A 12,303-nucleotide genomic window follows, 5' to 3' on the forward strand; every position below is an offset into this window, starting at 1 on the left:
CTGTAAAGACATTAATAGCAAGCTGTGAGGAAAACAAGCATGAGAAACACACAATATGTTAAGGACAATGGTTGTACCACTTGCTCTACAGAGTCTGATATGATCCATTACTGTGAAAATCAGTTTTGTAGGCACAGGTTTGTTTCAAAGGAATAGTCAAAACTCTATTGTCATTCCCTCTAGAATGGAAGATTATCACTGATAAGCTGTTCAGGAAACTCACCCTAGTGGATGCTAGTGAGGTGTCTACGTGTCTTTTGTAGAACAGGACAAATCTCAAAAGAAATCCAGGCATAATCCTCAATACTCTCCTGTTCCACAAGACCCCATCCTTTACACTTTATCTTCTCCCTCCACATCTCATTTAAAAACAAATGCAAAGATGAGAGAATCACCACTGAATTAATTACTACGTTCTCCCTACTTGTATAGGGGATACATCTTTTTTAAACTGCTATGTCAGTGTTTTTTGGATGTACAGACTGCAGCCTAAACTCAAACTGAGGAGTCCCAACACTTCTCAGACACATGAAGTTGCCCATTACTTAGACCTGTAGTCTACCTTCAAGTCCTAGTTCTTGCTGTTTTTATAGGCACAAGTAATCTTACAAGTCCCTTCCTGATAAAACATTTAATTCTTATCAATTAAGAGCTATAAGTGCCATTCAAGTTTTTATTTTGTTTCATCTCAACTATTACTGCAATTTATCCTTTGGCTCTGATATACAAACTTATTCTGGTCACATGCACTTTTAAAAGCAGCCAAAACAGTTTTCTTAGCTTACTGCCGTGTCTCTTCTCTTTCTGCATCCTTCACCAGTTCCTGTTTACCATATGAACCACGGCAAGATCTTACAAAGAACAACATATTTCTAGCCTTTTCATTACACCTTATCCAAGTGTTGAGTCGCACTTCTAAGCAGCATAAAATATCCATACTCCATTCTACCTACTTCTAATGCTACCAAGTACATACTTCTCATCCTTTGTTTCCTAAGGCCTCTCAAAAATTATTTCTACAGAATAAAATAGTTTTTCTTTACTGACATCTTTGACCAATATTAATCATGCAAATTATAAAAGTTACTTCTTTACTACAGATTATAAAATGGACACCTAGCATTTACTTTTTCTTACAAAACACATCATTATTTAAAGTAATGATTAGTAATTAACCAGAACTTCTGCAAAGACTTTTAAGTTGGGCATAACCACAAAAATTATTAATATGCACAAAACTAATCTCATAGCTCCACTTAGTGCAAGTGTACATAAAATTTTATTTCCACATTATTATTAAAAAGTTATTGAAAACTTTTTACAGGTAGCAAATTTTACATCTCACCTAGATAACAAAAGTCACAAACCTGAATGAAAATTAGTTACATGCCTAAACAATGGAAGTCCTAAAGGGCTTTACACTGCATACATTCTGTAAATAGTTCTACATCTGGATTCATATTTCAGCTAAATTAACTATAGCTACAGTTTTGACTATTAGCCAGTGGCTTGGTTTTGAAAGCCTGATCTGTCATGGGCAAAGGTATTTTAATTGCTTATAGATCCAGATAAACATTTTACAGCTCAGCAAGTGGAGGGAAAAAAAAAAAGAGTAGAGAAAAAAATCAATTACCCTCTGTATGTACACTTGCCTACTAGTGAGTTTCTCGAAGTACCAGTAGTAGTCTGCAGAATGGTATCAACCTCAGCAACACACAGAGCGACAGCTCTTCATCATTTCTCCCACTCACAGGAAATTTTTCTATCAGGTATCATTACCTAAGATGCCATTGGAACTATGTTCATTTCCAAGTTCACAAACTGGGAGTACTAAATTGAAGTTATACTACTTGATAAATTCCTTTGCTTTTCCATAGAACAAAAATCAGATAGTTGAATCCTTACTGTTATTTCAAATTATCTGCCTTGTTACCAGTCAGAAACAAAGGAAAGACTGAAATAAATCAGATTCAGAGCACCACATGCTTTCTTAACTAAGCCCTTCAGGCCTGATAGCAGCACTATGGCGTCCATTAAGAGCTCTATAAATTATTACTACAAAGAGTATCTTAGGAGCATAGTTTAATGTCTCAACTTGCCTCTGGTGTTCATTGCAGTAGTGATCAAAATGCAAAGTCTAGGTCAAACAAAACCTAAAATTATGTCAATGTGGCTGATACACGTCACATCCAGTAGCTTCTCTATGCCCCAGAGTGACAGAAACTCCAACTGCAGCATCAAGGCAGCCCAGATACTTCAGGTAATTGCAAGAGCAAGCATTTAGCATCCTACAGAACTCACAAAATTTTCCTTTCTAAAAAAGCAGCACTTACAGTCTGAAACTTTACTAATGAGTAATTCAAACATGGATATTACGAGATCAAATATCATGAACGTTACAGCAGAACAGTATTTATCAGCATAGCATGTTGAGTCAAGCGAGAAGGTCAAGAGTACCAAGAGTCCTCTTGGGCTCCAAGAGATACTGTGGTTTCAAGTTAGACAGCCAAGGCCATTTCCATCTCCAGGTTCTCATTCCTGCTCTGCTTAAGACAATGCCCTCCAAGGGGCAGCATATTCAATCTGTTCACTTGTTTCTAAATTTCTGGCTCATGCCACACAGTAAGCCAAAAAAAGCCTGGTTAAATACCTCTAGATCTTCAGTGCTCAAGTCCTCAATATTGAGCAGAGAACCTCAACTGTACTAAAATAAGCCCATGATTAACTCAGAGAGCACAACAGGCTGAGGAAAAGAGGAAACAACAGACCACAATTTTAAGAACCTCAATTAGGAAGTCATCCCATATTCAGTGTAAATCAGAAGAACGTGTAATTTCAAGCAAGCCCTAAATCCCATAACACCCAGATCCTGTGAAGATATTTACCTCCAGTCTGCTTGCAACATACTATTTATGCAGAAAAATTGGGAGCTTAACTAGGTGAGTTTTACAGATGAGTATAACAGAAATTAAAACACTTGTCAGTGTTCACCTGACAAGAAAAAAATCAAGTTATAGAAAAGCAAACTGAAAATCAATTTACACACGAATTTATGCACTATTTTTTTTATATTTAGAGAAAAGTTGATACTGGGTTTTTTTCTTTCTTAGCAAAGAAGCTGAAGATATGAAACGTTGCCTGAAATTAACTGAGGCATTTCTACAATTCTATACTTTTCAAAACATATACTTTAGGGTCATACCTTCTGACACATAACTTAGTTACTGTGACAGCATCTTATCTAACCCACCCCAATATAAATATTCTCTACTTCCTGTTCTGTTGCTGCATCTTATGTTTTCCTCGCAGCAGTTTGATCAACAATACCATTTCAAAGTCCAGAGTTATGTGGAATCAGTATGACTGCACGGATATCCTGCTTTAAGTCACAGTTTTAAGTTCATTAAACATCCTCCATAGCTTTACAGCAAGTACCCAACAGTATTTTAGGTACTGGACACAATGCACCAGAACAGTCATTGTTTTGAAAAATATTATTTTTTTTTTAAAAAGCAGCTTCTTTTCCAGTGAAAGTGGTTATCTTTTGAAGCTTTCAAATAGTTCTTTAATACACATAAGTAGTTTTAGTACAGTTTTACATTACATGCAAAAAGGTATTCTGAAACAAAACTTACTGATAGAGAAATAGGAAAATGTGCAGTATTTGAGTACACGAAATTGTTGTTTAGGCTAAGAAAAGTACAGACTAAATCCAAAGCAGGCCTAGCACCGATACGAGCCTTTCTACAACTTCGCCCAACACTGCTCTGTTGTACCGCTGGAGCACCTGGGGTCCGTCCCAGCCTCGTCGAGCAATGGAACTTTTACGCCCCTCGAGCCCCGCGGCTGTTCCTTTGCGGCCAGTTTCCCCTGCAGCGCACGGGTCGGCTGCAGGGCAGCGGGAGTCTCGCCGGCCCCCGGGAGCTCCATATGCCGATGGACAGCGAAGCGCGGAAGGACGGCGCTCACACCGGTGCCCGAGGCGGTCTCGGAGCCGCCCGGCGCGCCTGGCTTTGAAGCGAGCGAGGCCGGGCCCGGCGCGCAGGGCCGGCAGCCCCGCCGGACCGGGCCGGCCGAGGGGCCGCTGCCGTTCATCGCTCCCCGCCCTGCGCTGCGGGTGAGCCGGGCGGGCAGCGAGGCCTGCGAGGGCCGCCCCCCTCCCGACGCCGGGACGGGGCAGCGGAGCAGGATGAAACTTCCGCAGCCGCAACTTCCCAGCGCCCGGCCGGGCTGTCCTCACACGCCCTCGCCCGCCCCGGGCCCCGACCCGCCGCGCCCTGGTGGGGCGGCTGGGGGTGCTCCAGTCCCCTCGCCCCCCGCGTCGGGACTTACCACGCATTTCTTGCCGAGGAAGCCGAAGAGGCTCTCATTCTCCTGCGGGGTGAGCAGCAGCGAGCCCACGTTAGTGACCCGCCGCTGGGGCTGCTGCTGCGGGGCGCCGCTCATGGCCGGGGCCGGCCCGGCGCTGCCCTCGCCGCCCTGCGACCGATGGCGCCCGCGGCCCCTTCCTCCCCTTCCTCCGCCGCCGCCGCCGGGGCCTCACAGCAGCCGCATCGCGGAGCCTCCCTCGCGGGGCCGGGGAAGGAGGGAGGAGAAGAGGGGCGGCGGGGAGGGTGCCGGGGAGGGGGGCGGTCGGGAAAGGGGGTGCCGGGCAGCGGTGCAGCCGCGCCGGAGCCGCTCCGCGCCGGGGCCGATCCCGATCGCTCCCGCCCCTAAACTTCCAACTCCGGCCCGGCCCCGGCGGCCGCGCGATCCAACATGGCAGCGGGGGCGGGCGAGACCACGGAGCGCGGCAGCCAAGGGGGAGCCCGGCGAGCGCGCGGCCGCCGCGACCATGCGCCGTGCGGGGGGAGGGGAGGGCGTCGCCTTCCGCGCCCGCCCCCTCGGTACCTGCCGGGCCGGGCGGTGCCGGGCATGGGCGGCTTGCGGGGGCGGGAGGAGGAGGAGAGGGGTGATCCGAGCACGAAGAAGACGACAAGAAGGTGACGAAAAGGAGGAGCGGTCGCCGCCGTAGGGACGCGGCCGCTGTCCCGGAGCCGTGGGAACCGCCGGGGCGCCGTGAGGGGCAGTGCCGCCCGGTGCTCCGGGCTGAGGTCGTGGAGAGCTCGGCTCCGTGGGAGGATCGCCCCGAGCGCGAAGGGGCCCCGACAACATCTCCTGACCGCGGGGTATCCGGGCTGCCCGCGGGGATGCGGGAACCAGCGTGTGCTGGGAGCTCTTCAGCTGTCAGTGGAACCCGGTGTAATTTGTAACCCAAAAGTCTTTTCTCGTTTTGCGGCAGAAAGGAAGCTTGTTGCCCGCGCAGGTTGCCCAGCCGGGGTGTCACTGTGCGCAGCCAGCGGGGAGGCCGGGCGGGGGTGTCACCCACCCCCGAGCGCCACAGTCTGAGGAGAACAGTAGGTACTTCACACTCTCCAGGGGCCAGCTGCTGAGGAGAAATCATGTATACAATCAACAGCCTTTGTCAGCCAGATTTCTCTTCCCCCTGCTTCTCTCCATGTGACGGCGGTAACCAGCTGCGGTGAAGGTTGAAGACATTTCAAAACCCAAAGACCCAAAGCACTGCTGCTTATACTCAGCTTTCAGCTGCCCAAAAGAAATGTTCACGTTTCTCACGTGCAAAGCTGAAAAACAGATATCAAAGTGAGCACCTTGCTAGTTTTCTGTGGTTTTAGGTGAAGAGTGTCTCATCCTCTGATAAATTGTGTGGAAGGTGCTAGGTGAAAGGGGGAAGGTCCCCCACTGTAATTACTATACATTGTTCAGAAGAACTGAAGAAGTACAAGAGGAAACAAACCAGGGAAGACAGGAGAAAAAACCTGGGAACACAAGTCTTCATATGATGCTGTGGTGACTTCGTATCTTCCTAAAGATTAGGCAGGGAGAAGATGGCAGCCCCTTCTGCTCTACTTACAGGCCCTTTTGCCTGAACTTAAGAGTTTGTAACTGTGTCCAAAAGTGTAAGGAAGGGAGAATATGGAAGAAAATCCTGATTTTTCACCATAAAAATAGTTTGAAATGTGTGCATATACAGGACTCCTCAATCTGCAGGCCTCTCGGAAGTGACTTGAGTCTTACTGTAAAGGAAAACCAGTAGGAACCAAGTGCTTCCAAAGTACTTATCAGTAATCCTAGGTTATTCAGTTTTACATACTTTCTGTAAAGTACACACTTTCTGTGTAAGTATGTGTGTATTTTAGTGGGAAATGCTTAAGCTATAAAATATTGGCAGCATTTCTTTCATTGCAAATGTATGTAAAAAAACACTTGGAAGCACTTTACAAGACAGTATTTTGTGGGATTTTTTGTGGGTTTTATTTTTTTGAGGTTTGTTTGGCTTTTTTTTATTTCATAAACTAAACAATTATTGTCTAGCTGAAGCCATTTTGGGGAAATTTACATGCCTCCCTTGCTGGTGGTGTAAATAACAAATATAGTACACCTTCAATGGGTATATGCTGGTATTGTTCTCATCTTCTAATCACTTGTATTCCTTGATGATTTTTTTCTCTCTAAAAACTTTTGATGTTCCTGTGTAGATCTTGCCATACTGCCTGGGTGTTACAGGTGATGCATTTTGCTTCATACTGTTCTTTTCAGACCAGCTGGCTGGTAGTTATTCTTAAGGACCTTTTAACCTTCAGGCTCTATTGTTAGGATTTTGTTTGTTTTTTTAATAAGGGGAGGCAGGAAAGGGAAGAAAATAGGTCTATTTTCAGTCCCTGTGCTTCATTAATTATTCAAAAGCTCTTTCTGTTTTCATATCATGGCTAAGCAGCGAGTCCTGAAGGGAAGGGGAAATACCAATATCTGTTGATATATCCATAGGATTCACTGAAAAATAGATTTTTGCCTGTAATATATATGTTTGTAGTAATTTCAGCAAAAACCTGCTGTTTCTGCATAAAACGTCCAATTTGAAGCAAAGTTGTCTCAAAGAAATCAACCAAATAGAGTTACCTGTCTGTATTTTGAAGATGTAGGAGTGCTCGTGCTGACTTAGGGCAATTGCTGTTCACTGGAGGCTGTCCTCTGAATTTGTCACTGTGTTACTTAGGGTCCAAATTGTGTTACCTATTGCTGATGTCTATGAACTTCTTGGGAAGCTGCTCTTCTTTCATATTTTTTCATTTCAGTATACCAGCTCATAGCACCAAGGTACTGAAATACATTGGAAATTGCATAATGTGTATCAATATAAGTAAGTGTCTTGATTTTAAAGATCTGTATTATAAATACGTTATTTAATAAATAGATTTTATTATCCTTGTCAGAGTTACCTTTGACAAAAAATTGAATTTTGTCTTTAAATGTGAACCTCTACGGTAATAGTTCATACTTTGAGTTTCACAGTTTAAATATTAACAGAATTTCAGAAGTAACATTCTACAATTGAAGATGGAGTAAGAATGTGAGGAAAACTTGCTACCTAATTTTTCTAGTACTATGAATCATACCTTAAAGATTTTATTAATGACTGAACTATATAAGTGAAAAAAAATTAGTTTTCCAAGGATTTATTATTTTTAATAGAATCATTTCCCAAGTCTTGATCTTGTCACAGTCCTGGATTTAGGTCACGGTTTGGTTTTCTGGTTTTCCATAAAATAAAGGGATAGTTAATTACACCAAAGAACAAGCAAGGGTAACGGAGAATATGCCTTTCCATGGGAAAAAAAAAATCCTATCATCTCTTCCATCTCATGTTACTTGCAGTGACAAGTGGTACCGTTTGGGACAAGTGCAAACCTTGCTGCACCACAAGAGTATGGCTGGGGGAGATCAGGAGTGAGAGCATAGGATTACTGTGACCACACAGGAGGGATGTGTCAACAGGGCAACCTGGGAATGAACAGAAGTGAAGCAAGCTGCCTTTCCCTCAATACCCTTTTTGGTTGGGCCTGTAGAAAACACCAGTCTGCTCACTGCAAAACTGCTTGTGGTAACTGAAAATGAGGAACTGTCTTTGTGATTGGAAGTGGGTTTGCAGCTGTGAAGACACAAGTTCTCTTTTTTGGGTAAATAATGTTTTTATCAACAGAGACCCTATTGAAGAGGATTGGGTTTGCAGTTAGTGAATCAATGTCAAATAACATATTAGTTATTTTACTGATAATAGCCTCATTCACTTCTGCTCTCTGTGTTCTGAGCCTTTGAAGTTGAGGAATCGCAGCCCTGAGATGTACCCCCCAGAGGTAACTGAATCATCTATTAAGTTAGAGTTCATTTCAGATTCAGTCACTGTATTTCCTTTCTCAGAAATTTTGCATTATCTGTTTCAGATGAGGAATAGTCTGGAACTCCTATGGTATTTTATTTTCTCTATATTGAATTTGTATGCTGTAGGTTTCAATAACAGAACGACATGATTTAGCAACAAAAGTTGCCAATGATGATGGTAAAGTTTTATTTTAATTGGTCAGTAAAGCCTCTGCTGATTCCATGTGGATGTGGAAGTGTGTCAGTAGGAAGCAGCTTCCCCCTTGGTGGGCAGGCTGTGCAGCAGAGTGTCCTTGCCGCAAGAGTGAGCAGGCTGCAGCCTGAGAACCAATGCTGTGGTACAATATGTTCTTTCATTTCTTGCACGAATCCTGTTTTAGGTGCCAGCTAGAACTTTTCTTTTCCTGTAGTGCCCATTGTGTATGTCATTTGTATGTTTTCTAGCCCTCATTTTTGACATTGGACTACTTACTTGAATAAAAGTAATTTGTGCCCTTCCATTTTACTCAACAAAGGATAAGATTGGTTTTGCTTTGGATATAGAATTGTACTTTCAAATTATGGGGATATCTAGCTCTTTTCAAGAGCTCCTCAGCAATTCCTTTGTTGCCTGAAACATCAGATTATATTGCTCTCCTTTTCAAGGAGGAAGGTGGACCAAAAACATACTGGAATTTGAGGTGTCTCCCTCTCCTCTTATTGATCATTGCCTGGAGGAACTGTGCAACAGTTCTATAGCTGCTCTGCAAATTAGAGGAAAACATTTTTCTTTCCCCAGCTCAGATAGCATCTAGCCTTGCGTTAGAGCTCATCTTCAAAACTGTATGGCACAGTTTTTTGAAACACTATTCTCTTCTCTTGGTTTATAATTCAGCAAAGGTATGGCTTCTTGAATTTTACACTCAGCAATAACCATGAGTAGAGTAAATAAGTTAATCTTGGTTTATTTGCAGGTATTAAAGGGAATATTTATTCCTTCCTGGAAGTTTCCTGACAATTTTTGAATTCAATGTAATAAAATTCCCCTTCAGCCATTAGTCAACCACCATGGAGCTCAAGAACTTCACCAGTTGAAAAAAAGCAAAAGAGAAACATGTTCTTTCCTTACTGTGATCTGCAAATCTGTTATTAGAGCACATTTCCTTAACAACAAAAATCTTGCTCTGGCTTTGAAACATCAGTTCTTATTTGCAGCGTGACTGACCTCCCACCCTGATCAGCATGGTTCTGACCAGGAAGCCTCATCTTTACTGAGAGGAGGGAAGCACAGTCAAGTGCATTCAAAATGCACCCTTTTTACTGTAAGTGCTAAGAACAAAGAACATACTTGCCCTCTAAAATCTGCCTTGAGGTCAATAGTTTACTCCCAACAGGTCAATGAGCAACTGGCAAATATGTAATGCAAATCAGCAACAATTACTTTTTGGATCCCTTTGATGGATAACTTAATAACTTTTACATAGTTTTTATTTATTTTCTTTTTTTAAATTTTTTTTCTTTAATTCTGTCTGGCACATAATAACCTTAACAGATTGGCATGAACTACACCTTTGTTCTTCATTGAGGTTGCGCTGGGTCTCATACCAGCAGATCCTTATTGCAGCCCTGTGGTGTGTCAGGGCTGGCCATGTCCTGGCAGTCCTGCTCTGCTGCTGCTCTCCAGGAGGCCAAAGACTGAGACCCTGTCAAAGGGTAGATTTGGGTCCAGACCTCGGGCTTCTCTGTTGCATCATACTGTCTCTGGTACTTCTTTAATTGTTTTGCTTCTGTGCGGGTTTTGCCAGTTGATGCAAATATTTGGGAAGGAGGGGGAAAAGATGGAGCAGTCTTTATGCACCAGTGTTCTTGCAGGTGTATGGCTCCACCTCATAAAGCAAGACTGAGATTATGCATACCTTGATCAGCCTGATTTTTGTGTTTGGGGAGGTCACTTATATAAGCTGCAGGCCAACTAGAGCAACTGGTACAGTGAATGGTATTGTTTTTATAAGCAAAAGAGAATATATTTTAATAATCTAAACACTTAACAAATGTATGCTGTAGGAGTTTTAACATATATAAACAAAACAAAATTGAACATGCTTCAAACTGACTTGAGAATATGGATGAAAAGTAATATTTTTTTTTTCAGAACAATTATGTTGCTTAGTGCATATGACCCATCAATAAGAAAATCTGTAGTCTGTGCAGTTGCTTCACCTCTGAGAGAACTAAGTCTAAAAGTACTTTGTTTTTGATTGAGTTCTAGTAAGTAAAGACAGTTAAATTTCCTTAAGACCTTAGGAAGATCTGGAATTTAGCACAGACAGACAAGTTATTTTAATTGGTACATTTCTGGCTACTCTGTTATTATTTTCAATCAAGGACTCTTCCCATGGTATGTTAGGATGGCATATACAAATTATGTCAGTGCTTTATGTGGATATCTACTTTGCTCATGCTCACCAACTCTACCTGAAGGAGTAATTGTCCAATAAGCACATACGTACCTGACTTTTTATAACTAAAATGCTGGTATACGTGTAGCATAGCATTGCTTGAAGTCCTGTATAGTTTTGGTGCCCAGCTGCCTTTTAAGCATATATGAGAACCCAGTGGCTGATCTGGGGAGAAACAAACTTGGAGAACATCCACAGCAGTCCCCCTCCTAAAATGAACCAGCCTTTAATTCTGTGCGCTACAGACTGAAGTAGTGAAATTTAGTTCAGTTTCTATAATTGACAAATAAATTTTGGAAGATGTGTAACTTCTTTATTTGTAGATATCATAGTTCTTCAAGCCTATCATAACAAGTGTTAAAATTTTATATATATATATATATATATATATATAATAGCTTTAGACCTACCAATTTGAAATGTAGATTTGGTTTTGTAATGTTTGCTGCAACAGCATAACATGTAACACCGACCTTTTTTGTCAGGTTAGCTTTCTTGACCTTGAATTTTCTTGTGTCTATTTAAAAAATGAAACCCAGCATTTTTATATACTGTCACAATAATTAAAGTACAACGAGTTTCTGTTCAATAGCTAGAAACCTACAGCACAGCTAATAAGGCTTTCTGAGAACATACTTGCTACTGCTATAGCAGCTCTTTCACAGAGGTCATGGCGGGGAGCCAGAGGAGGTTGGTAGACAGCTAGGCAACCAGAAAAGAACAAGTTTGTCAGCATGTACAGCTGATTAACATGAGGATAATTTTCCATAAGCATAGCCTGCAGTGTTTGCTTAAGGTGGGGGGTTTAATTTTTCACTAAACTTCCTAAAAGCTAAGCCATTTTTAACTGTGGTGGAAAGTAATTTGTTCAATTCAAATGGATAAGGTTCCATAAGTTTTTTATGCTATTTTAACTCTGCCTACACATTGCAGTAGGCTGAGGTATACTTAATGTATAGGTAATATAAGGTTATTCCCATGAAGACACATTATAACAGTTATTTTTGATAGGTGGTTTTTTTTCTACTAGTTAGAGTGATCAGAACAAAAAAACATGAGAAACATTTAGTGACAGAAGAGGCAGCCTTTAAATATTACGTCCTCCTGCTTCTGAATGTCATCTAGATTGAAAACATGTAACAGGAAATAAATTACCTTGCATTTCTCGGTTGCTTATTGTTATAAATCACAGAATCATGAGGTTGGAAGAGACCTTCAAGATCATTGAGTCCAGCCCAGCCGTAACACCTCAACTAGACCATGGCACCCAATGCCACATTTTTTAAACACATCTGGGGATGGTGACTCCACCACCTCCCTTGGCAGACTACTCCAGCGCTTTATCACCCTTTCTGTAAAAAACTTTTTCCTAATATCCAACCTATATTTCCTTTGGCACAGCTTAAGACTGTGTCCTCTTGTTCTGTCAGTTGTTATGTAAGTCTGTGGGAATATGAATGGTCTTCTAAGTTTTATGGTGTTCTGCAACCCAGAATCTCTGTTCAAGTATAACTTAATCATAGTTTCAATCTCCAAAGCAGGTTTAAGTGTATTCAACTGCTGCACTGAATCTATGCTTCTCCTTTCTCTGGCTGTCTCCATGGGCAAGGTCAAGGCTGAAAAGAGAATATTACCCAGGCCTGTG

General features: G+C 42.3%; 1 protein-coding gene across 1 annotated transcript in view; it reads right to left on the bottom strand.

The window, feature by feature from the left end:
- WASL (WASP like actin nucleation promoting factor) overlaps positions 1-4,754 on the bottom strand; it is a 50,556-nt gene extending 45,802 nt beyond the window's left edge. Inside the window, exon 1 of the mRNA XM_053978141.1 lies at positions 4,333-4,754. Coding sequence (XP_053834116.1) covers positions 4,333-4,446 — 114 coding nt within the window. The 5' untranslated portion in view covers positions 4,447-4,754. The remainder of the gene's footprint in view (positions 1-4,332) is intronic.
- Positions 4,755-12,303: the final 7,549 nt, after the last annotated feature.

The sequence above is a fragment of the Vidua macroura genome, chromosome 5 (assembly GCF_024509145.1).
Source record: "Vidua macroura isolate BioBank_ID:100142 chromosome 5, ASM2450914v1, whole genome shotgun sequence".
NCBI classification, from domain to species: domain Eukaryota; kingdom Metazoa; phylum Chordata; class Aves; order Passeriformes; family Viduidae; genus Vidua; species Vidua macroura.